At 41.0% G+C, this 9,999-nt stretch overlaps 1 protein-coding gene across 1 annotated transcript; it reads right to left on the bottom strand.

The window, feature by feature from the left end:
• Positions 1 to 988: 988 nt before the first annotated feature.
• On the bottom strand, positions 989 to 9,331 carry LOC131219528 (FRIGIDA-like protein 1). Its single transcript, XM_058214722.1, has 3 exons — positions 8,304 to 9,331; positions 3,023 to 3,198; positions 989 to 2,008 (listed from the first exon to the last, which is right to left on the bottom strand). Exons 1-3 carry the CDS (start codon positions 9,073 to 9,075, stop codon positions 1,211 to 1,213), a joined length of 1,746 nt encoding a protein of 581 aa, XP_058070705.1. The 5' UTR covers positions 9,076 to 9,331; the 3' UTR covers positions 989 to 1,210.
• Positions 9,332 to 9,999: the final 668 nt, after the last annotated feature.

Here is a 9,999-nt window from a genome sequence, read left to right on the forward strand (position 1 = left end):
ACATCGATGGTGGGCCTGACATGATTCATGTTCAATATCAAGGTGGGCCTTGTTAATGGATGGTCCACACGGAAGGTGGACTCAGTGTGATTGATGACATACGAATGGTGGGCCCCACATTATGGCAGTGGGCGTTAAAGGTGGGCCACTCATGGTCTATGGTCCAAATTAAAGGTGGGCACTGCATGATGGACATGGACAGGGGGCATCATAGGTGGGCCACGCATGATGGACGGCCCACATCAAAACTGGGTCCTACATTATGGGAATCCACTGTCAAAGCTGGCATCATGTGGGGATGATCCACAATGGATCCGCCTCATTTTTTGGGCTCAGCTTAAAATGATATGGAATGTATGGATAAAACCCATTACATCACGGTGGGCCCCACAGAGCCCCTGCCTGGAACCTAGTCCATCTTTGTCTTAGGGCCCGTTTGGCCGGGTGGATTGAATGGTATTAGGGTGGATGGCATGGATTTCGAGGTAATAATGGTGTTGTCAGTGGATTGTCTTGAGATACATGGGATTGCTACTGCTCTGGATTGCTATATCTAGCCTGTTTGGCACGCCCGGCCGTTCCCGGGATTAAACCCTCCCATCCCATCGAATCCCTCGAACCAAACACGTTTCAGGCAAATTTGTATGGATTAAGGTGGATTGGATGGGATTTAAAGGTAATGATACTGTTGTCAGTGGATTGCCTCAAGACCCATGGGATTGGGATCAGATCACCGACTCTGTTTGGCACGCCCGGCCAATCCCGGGATGTAACTTCCAATCCCTTCCAATACCCTCAAATACCTTCCAATCCGACCGGCCAAACGGGCCCTTAAAGAGTCCACTGATCTGACTCGGGGATGTATCGGAACTGAGCCTTATTTATTTATTTTTAAGATAAGAGATGGGATGATCTGACTCAATTCTCTCTCACGGTCGTCTTCCCATCCCAAACCATTTATACGATTAGTCAAACCTTGTACGGTGGATAAGACAGCAGATGAAGTCTTTCAAATTGGATTGTTTCCACCCACCTTTGTAATGTGGCCCTTGTGCTTTGAAAATGGGCCCCACTTACTCAGTAGCCCTTGTATGATCAAAGGATTAAAACATTCAATTGAGATGATCGGCACCAATCTCCAATCAAAATCTCTACTTGTATGCCCAATCAAACCTATACAATGATCCAAAAGGCAGTCATCCATCAAATCTCAAGGATAGTAAGACGGATGGTATGGTTGCGGTGGTGGCAAATGACCAGACGAGGGATGAACTATAGGATTATTGTACAAACTTGACTGCATGAGATGTTGAAGATGCATTGGTGGGCCCAACTGCCCAGATGCTGCCAAGATGCTAGGACCATTGCTGGGCCCCACCAAACCATAAGTACCAGCTGAACGCAGATATGGTTGAGCCCCACCTACCTGCATTGCTGGTGGATTACCTAGTGTCATCATGGGGAAGGAAGAGTCTGTTGCTGCTGTTGGGCGAGGCCGCTTGCTTGCTGGCTCTTGCTGGGGCCTTAGGCCTTCCATCTTCGCGGCATGTTTTCTCCCACCACGTTTTCCACGGCGCGCCCTCTGCTTGATTACAGCATGCAGTCCATCTGCCTTCAGCTCGATCGCTGGCGGTTGTTGGGGCTTGGGAGCCACTATAGTTGCAGTACATTTCACATCTGTCTTCTGGTTGATCGCTGGCTGTTGCTGGGGCTTGGGGACAACTGCCTCCTCCATCTTGGATGTATGTTCCCCATCTGACTCTGGCTTGATAGCCAGATGCTGTAGGGGCTTGGAGGTGGCCTCCTCCATCTTAGATTTATCTTTCCCCTCTGCCCCGTGCACAATTGCTGGCTGCTGGTGGGGCTTGGGGACGGCCTCCATAAGCTTCTCCAACTCGACAATGCGCTTGAGAAGCGGCTCACATGGGTATTCGGATTCAAGCTTCAATTCGTCAATGGTTTTGATTACTGCCTTGGTGGCAAAGAGTTCCTTCTTGGTGGCCAGATTCTGTGGTAAATAAACATATATACATGATGTCATGTGTGACCTAAATGCTGGAAATGCATATATCCAAACATGATGGAAGCAGATTAGCGAGAGAGAGAGAGAGAGAGAGAGAGAGAAGAAAAAGAAAAAAGAGAGGTCTCTCTTTTTTTTTCTTTTTTTCTTTTTACAAGTTTTGTACAAGTACGGCCCACGTTCAGTGACCTGGAGCCATTGGTAAGCTGGGCCCAACTGTGGATGGACCACCCATGACCCATAAATCTCCTTGACAGGCAATTCTAACATTTCCATTTGTTACAAAGAAAACGGACAGCTAAGAAGAGAAATACAGCAACACTGAACGGATGCTGATTGCCCACAACTGAGGGTATCAAGGTGTTCCTCCAACACCAGGCACTGTGGGGCCCACTGTGATGTTTGTCTTATATCCACTCCGTCCATCCATTTCACAAGGCTCATTTTAGTACATGGGCACAAAACTCAAATGGGCCACACCACAAGAAATGGTGGGGATTGCACACCCACTGTTGAGGCCTTGGGGGCCACAATTTTGGATCAGGCTGATATTTGTGTTTTCCCTTCATCCAGATGGGAATCACCTTACAAACGTGATGGATGGAATGTAAACATCACGCCCCATAAAGGTTTCAATGGTTGGCATTTCCATCCCCATAGTTTCCTATGGTGCGGCCCATTTAAGATTTCAATCTCCCTCATGTTTGGGCTCGTCCTAAAATGAGCTGGTGAAACAGATGGACAGCATGGATGAGCCCCACAATGCTTGGGCTGCAACCACCGGTTCCAGGCAATCCACATCAACACTGGTCCACGTGCAACTGAAAAGGATTAATAGGCTAGATCGGTAGCTAGGTTCTACCTATCTGTGGAGTTATATGCACCATCCGGTGAGCCACATAACAACCGATGGTCTGGATCATCGGTACTGAAAATCCAAATGCATACAGTGCATTTCTTCAAGGCACAGAATCATACACTTCATCACAAAAGGAAGCATACCTGGGCTTGAATTGAGTTATTCCCCTTTTCTCGGATTTCTTGAGTGCACTTCTCTGCATCCTGTAAGAATTTCTTGAGAAGAGATGCTGGAGGGAACTTGTCTGTGAGCTCGAAAGCGCATATGAATTTAACAGCTTCAAGCAGCCGCCCCATACTTGTCAATCTATGAACAAGGTCTGTGAGAAGAAATATAGGAGGTGTTAATCAGACCCAAACAGAAGATAAAACAAAGCCAACTGAAAGATAGCTATTAGACAGGAGGAGGACAATGGGCTGGGCTAGGTCCATGGGTCCTCGAGTCCAGCCTGGTTGGGCCAGGTTTGGAGTGAGGCCCAAGGGCCATGGATTGGATTTAGGCCTGATAACCAAGCGGGCTGGACCGAGCTTCCATCTACGGAACTTATTTAGCATCAGTGGGCCAAGTGATTGGATGAAGGCCCTGCATGAGCTCCATTTCTTATCTCACAGGCTGGGGTTGGGTCTGGACTCAAGGTAGGAGTGTGACATGGGTGGGTTGGGTTGGGTTGGGATAAGGGTAACCCGAGCCCAACCCAACTGACCCAAATTCCAAACCAAGATGCCAAACCTGAACTCCACTGTACTCAACCCAACCCAAATACATGATCATTACCAACCTGACCTAACCTGACCCAAACCTGTTTTCAAACTGGGTTGATGTTTTCCAACCTGAACCCAACACGAGGACCTTGACAACCCAACCCAGCCAGAACTGACATCAGGTTGACTTAATTGAGTTTGGGCAGCCCTAAGTTGAAGCAGTTTGCTCTTGAGCTAGACTCAGATCATGCATTGGCCTGGCCCATTTGACACCCTACCCACCAACTTGCCCTATTTCGTTCTGTTTGCAGCTCGTCCTGGTCGAGGTGTTAAAAAATGGTTACATAAGGGTAGCAAAATCATTACGGTGGGAACTATTACATGATAAAGGTCTGTAATGCCCCACCTAAAGAAATGGCCTGCAATGGCCGAAACAGGTCAGATACATTTTTTTCCTTTAAAAAATTGATCATTAACGATCATTACAGCCCATATTGTAATGGTCATAGGGCCAGCCATTACACCAGCCATCACCGTTATTGAATACCTTGACCCCAGTCATACAACTTGGGCAAAACTGAGTCATACAACAAGAGAGAATAGTGCAGTGCAACAAATGGTACATTTTCCAGATTGCAAGAATTTATAATTCCTTTTTCCCTTTTTTTTTCTTCCTTTTAGCATTCTGTGAAAGAGGACAAGTGTGATATAGCCTAATATGCCATAATATGCTTTCTTTAATTGTAATAAGGAAGAACTAGCAGACAAAAACATGCAATGCATAGACTCACATATAACAAAAAGGAAATTAGTTTTTTAAAAAAAGACAATTTAAATAAAATTCAGTATCTAGATGTTTTATGAATTCATGCATATTTAGCTACACGAACAAATACAGCTTGAGTAGGCTAATTTTCGCCCACATAGAACAGAAATTGGAATTAGTTTAGGACTTAGCCTAATGCCTAATTCAATTGTTTGGCCTGTTATATTGAAGTTTGTTGACTGCTGAAAGCCTGAAGCTTTGTTTAAGTTTCTTGATTTTTTTTTTTATTTCGCTTGCTTTCAGCCGGATGTCAGTGATTTACAAGGCTCTAGCCAATTTGGTCTGAGCCAACCCAGTCCAACCTGAGTTTGGTCCATATTAAAGTTATGTCTCCTTTTGTTTTGGATAATGTTGATTAAATTTAGAATGACTTATGATGCAATAAGTAAAAAAGTATTGGATTAGCTCAATCACATAATTGTTTCTCATTGAATGTAGGAAGAGACCCTTCAATCACCAAACATTAATTATACTACCAGATGTGCTCCATCAAAGTTTTTTAATTTTATTAAAAACTAAAATTAAATGACAACATAATAAAGCAATAGCAAATACTCCCTTCAAGGAATTTATGCGTATTCCAATCTTGCTAGTTCAACGTGCATTTCTAAACATTATTCTTGCTAGATGATAGAAAGTAAGTGTTTCATCTTTGGAAGAAGATCGTCTTTATTAAACCCCAAAACATTGCTTTATAATGGGTTTGAGTATTAATGAAGAATACACGCGCGCGCGCGCGCACACACACACATAAAGAAAAAATTGGATGGTTGCGATAAAACAATAAAATATAAGTATTTTCTAAATGTTTTTATGTTGAGAAATTTGATTGAGTTTTTTTTTTAAAAGGGATAATTGATCAATTTATTGAAAAGGCGCCAAAATAGCGCAAAGAATTACATACTTGGCAAAAAAGAGAAATTAAAGTCTTGTAGAAGATCTAAACATGCAGCCCACTCAACTACCCTAGAAATTTCATCATGAAAGCACCCACCATTTCTTCCCCCCATATGGGCCCAAAAAACAGCCAACAATTTTTCCTCTCAAGATGAGTGCCATGCCAAATAAGGAGGCCGGGAACAGAATTTGCCATGACTCAAGAAAATCCAAAAGAACCGAGAATAGAATTCCGTATCCTCCTAACAAGTAAGCAACGAATGAAGAGATGGTTGATAGATTCTGCGTCTGCCATACATATGACACATATTCAGAAGAATCATGGATCTTTTGGAAGGTTATTAACAGTTAGGATTTTTTCTTCTACCAACAAGTCATCCAAACGCCGCTACCTTGGGGGTTCTACAACCGCACTGAGAAACGGCCCGATTTGTCTCTTCTCCATATGAGGAAAATATTAAGAAGTCAAAACAAAGTTTGGAAGAATCTTTACCCAACTTTACAAAACTTTTCCTTTTGTATAATTCAATACAATTTTATTTCCAAATGCCAGTTAAACAACTCGTAAATTCCTGTTACACTATGTGAATGAGTTAAAATTTTTGCATCGTTATGCATGTGCAACTGCCGTTTATGAGTTTATATTACAAGTATTTGTGAATGTGTGAAGAAGGAATACATATACTAATGTGTCATGGTTTTAGAAGTATTGTTTGTTATAGTGATAATCAAATGTTATTTATCTTCTTTGTATGTGTTTCTTATTTTCATTTTTTTTAAAACAGCCTTTGTATGCCTTTCTTATCTTATAATATTTTTTCCAACAGCATGGTTACAAAATCATGTTCTTCTTCAGCAAGGGTTAACTACTAAAATGATGCGTCCATGTTTTTTGAGATGGGTCAAAACCACTAATGAACATGCTAGCACACATATAAAATAGATAGTCAATCTCATTTGCACCCAGGTATTCACATTTTTTATCCAATTTATTAATATTATATCCAAATATGAAGTTAGATTTATGTATTTATCTCCATCAATTATCGAAGATATTAAGCCAACGATGAGGAAAAAATCCCACCACCTCCTCCTTTAAGTGCTTCGTATTATTTTTTTTTACCTGTTATGTAATCAATAACCGGTTTACACACTTCATTATATAATTCATCGTAGCGATTGGCATACAGAGACATCAAACACAGTCAAAGAAATGTCAGCATTTGGAACTCAGATTTGTAAACATAGAAGATTAAAAAAATAATAATAAATAAATAAAATCCATACAATGATTATCTCATGCAGATTTTTCCAATCACAATATGTTGAAATCAATTTATTTTCATCACTATTTTATTGAAATTGTTTTTGGTTTTTTTATTCGCTATCAAAATAGGACCAATTTTTTTAAATCAAAATAAGAAATATAAAGAGAATATAAGAATACAAAGAGTTAATGGAGTACAAAGAAAATAAAAATAAGATAGCCACTCAAGAAGAAATCACAATGGGCCCTCTACGTTGTGTGAGATAATGGAGGACATACACTTAGCTGCAGATAGATCACATCTTTCTCCTCTTGTCCAAATGGATCCCTCTCAGAAAGAACTTCATGTTGCAAACCAGAACTCCTTAGTGAAGCATGTGAAGAAGAAGGGTAGAAATAAAATTACTTCAAAAGTCGTACAACCCCCATACATTGGTCCACAACATAAACCCAAAAGTATAATCAAATGTGAAACATGTAAATAACATTTGACTGTCAAAGAGTTTGATGGGTTTATGCTGTCCTCAGAAGAGGTGCACACAATTAGGAGTTTTACTGCCATGAATAAAGACAAGTATGACACTTTAACTAATTAGCTCATTAAGAATACACTTAATTTCATTGCCATAACTTCTCATTACAACGTTGTAGAGGGCCATGTAACTTCTCATTTCATGGCAATGAAACTCCTAATTGTGTGCACCTCTTCTTGGATCAACATAAACCCATTGAACTCTTCCATACTCAAATGGCATTCACGTTTTTCACGTTTGAGATTCATAGGAATTGTTGTTTTAGGGTCTATGAAAAGGGGAGGGGTACGAAGTAGGTATTCCAAATTTTCTAAGTGTGAGTTTTGTTTTGTAAGAGAAGACATTTAATATCGATAAAGTTATTTATCCCTCTCGACTCAAATATTCTTGTGGATGTACTCTTGTCTATTTCTTGGTGACTCAGATATCGAAATCTCATTGACTCAATAACCAGGTTGGATCACCATCTCACCCAACTAATTAAACTTCTCGGGCTATTGCCTATCCGTGATGGGGCCCTACATATGAGTGGTCCAATTGTCGGACATATGTGCCCCTAGTTAGCAAAACTCTGTATTTATAAATAAAAAATAAAAAATAAAATTGTATAATTAATTAATTTATATAAGGATCACATGAAAAGGAAGGATTTGAGGGAGGCAATGAACACCATTCAACTATCTATATACATTATTGTTCATACATATAGAAATTCTAATTATTTCTATTTTAAGCTTATTTATACATACATAGCCTTTTTCTTCACTCTGTTTTTTGTCCAAATTATATTAAATCCAAGCATTTCATTCTCCAAATTTTTGGCATTTCCATTTTTATGACCAAATTTGTTACCATATTTTTTACAAGTATACTGAATTAAACATGAACATGTCCCATACCTTTTTTCTTTCTTTCTTTTTGCTAAATTAAACACGACCGATATTGCCTTTTTTTATGGTCATTTGCCCTTTTGCTAACTATGGATGTGCCACATGCCTCCATAGCTTGGATATGATACTCTGGCATGATATTCATCTAGCATCTAAATGTTGGAAGATTGGATATACACAGAAAAACAAATATATGCATTAAATTCCCATAGAGAGAGAGAGAGAGAGAGAGAGAGAGAGAGAGCCCACAAAACTCGAAAAACTATAAACGGTAACCATGGTGAAATAAAACAAGTTTCCAAACACTTACCAGGAATCTTCTTAGAAAGACCAAGATCCCGGCAAAGATTAATCGAATGCGCCACCCACTGAGTAACAAGAATGACAAAATCCAGCAGCTCATCCGCATCAAAAGCAGAACCCAAGCCGTATGTAGATACAAAGTTCAAAAATGTGCGTGCCCTTTTTGTCTTTTTTCCACCCTTCAAAACCTGGCCTTTCGCTTCAACCGCCACTTTCAATGCTTTCTCTTTCACATGGGCCTTAATCTCAGGCGAGATCAACCTCAGCTCGTGCAAGAAGAAGTTCGAATTTGGGGGGATGCTGAACTCTTCCATCGCATCCAAAACTAGCTCTGCAGGGTCGGGTACAGATTGGAGGGCCGCAGTGATCTGATCACGGATGTTCATGAGATCATTGCTGCTCTTAGCAAAGAAAGACCAAAATTCCTTTCTATCCATCTCGACGGAGCGTGATTTCAGCTCTGGAAGACGATCCTGCTCCAATTTCTCCGGTTCATTTGCCGGATCTTTCTCCAGAGATTTTTCTTTATGCGACGGGAGAGATTCGATGGTGGGTTGAAGCAGCTGTTGCTTCCTATGTTCTTTGAATTTGAGATCTTCGAAGCTTTGGTGGATGGATTTTTCCATCGAATCAAAGTAATCTTCAAGATCTTTCCAACAAAACGCAAAGGAAGGTAGAGTGGCCGGCTGTGATCGGAGATCTTCGAAGGCTTTCCGAAGATTCTCCTTCTTCGCAGCAACGGATTCGATCGCCGCTGAAATCGACTCAACAGAAGCCATTTCTGCAGCGGACGAGAGAGAGGGTAAAAACTAGAAAGATAATTCTGGAAGCGAAACCCTACAAGTATCCGTGGAGATCGGGAGCAGAATCCCTAGAAATTCAAACAAAAAAATAAATAACTATAAAAATAAAAATCTGAAACGAGGGAAAAGCAGAGAGGAGATATCGGTATTTAGAGCAGTAGGCTTTGTGCGCGCCGGCGCATTGAGTCGAAATGTTCGAGAGGAACGAGAGACAGTTTAGGGAGGAAGCGGGAAGCGGATTGGCCGGTGTGGAAACGGTTGGCTACTCCCCCTGCCACCAGCTCCGTGGCTGATGGTCGGTGCTCTGTGGGCCCCATAATGATGTATGTGCTTCATTCATTCCGTTCATCCATTTTTACAGATCATTTTATGGCTTGATGCCAAAAATGAGAGGAATATAAATCTCAGGTGGATCACACCACATGAAAATAATAGTAATTGGATATTCATCATTAAAATCCTCCTGAGGCCCACTCTACTGTTTATTTGACATCCAATCTGTTGATTAGGTCATACAGGCCCAGATGAAGAAAAAAACAAAGATCAGCTTGATCCAAAACTTTTATGGCCCCCAAAATGTTTTTAATAGTTGGCCCTCATTCAACACTGTTTCCTTGTTTCCTGTAATGTGGTCCACTTGAGATTTAGATATATCTCATTTTATCTCATTTTTGGATTCACATAGTAAAATGATCTCTAAAAATAGATGGATGGCATGGATGAAACATATACATCATGGTGGGGCCCATATAGGACTGACCACCAGCCATTGGCTGGTGTCAGGGAGTAGCCAATGCGTTTCCGGCCGGTGTACCTCACACCAGCTATATAGCTGCTATGACGGACGCTCCTCGAGCTCCGAGTTGTACGAACGGTTCAAAGTATATCACAGTTAAATGG

Source organism: Magnolia sinica, chromosome 11, assembly GCF_029962835.1.
Source record: "Magnolia sinica isolate HGM2019 chromosome 11, MsV1, whole genome shotgun sequence".
Classification (NCBI taxonomy): Eukaryota; Viridiplantae; Streptophyta; class Magnoliopsida; order Magnoliales; family Magnoliaceae; genus Magnolia; species Magnolia sinica.

What these genes read in the sequence shown, in the direction of transcription:
- LOC131219528 (XM_058214722.1), bottom strand. Translation starts at nt 9,075, where the DNA reads ATGGCTTCTGTTGAGTCGATTTCAGCGGCGATCGAATCCGTTGCTGCG. An exon ending in TCTTTCTAAGAAGATTCCTG is followed by an intron (nt 3,199 to 8,303) that starts GTAAGTGTTTGG and finishes TTCTTCTCACAG; the next exon opens with ACCTTGTTCATAGATTGACA. An exon ending in ATAACTCAATTCAAGCCCAG is followed by an intron (nt 2,009 to 3,022) that starts GTATGCTTCCTT and finishes TATTTACCACAG; the next exon opens with AATCTGGCCACCAAGAAGGA.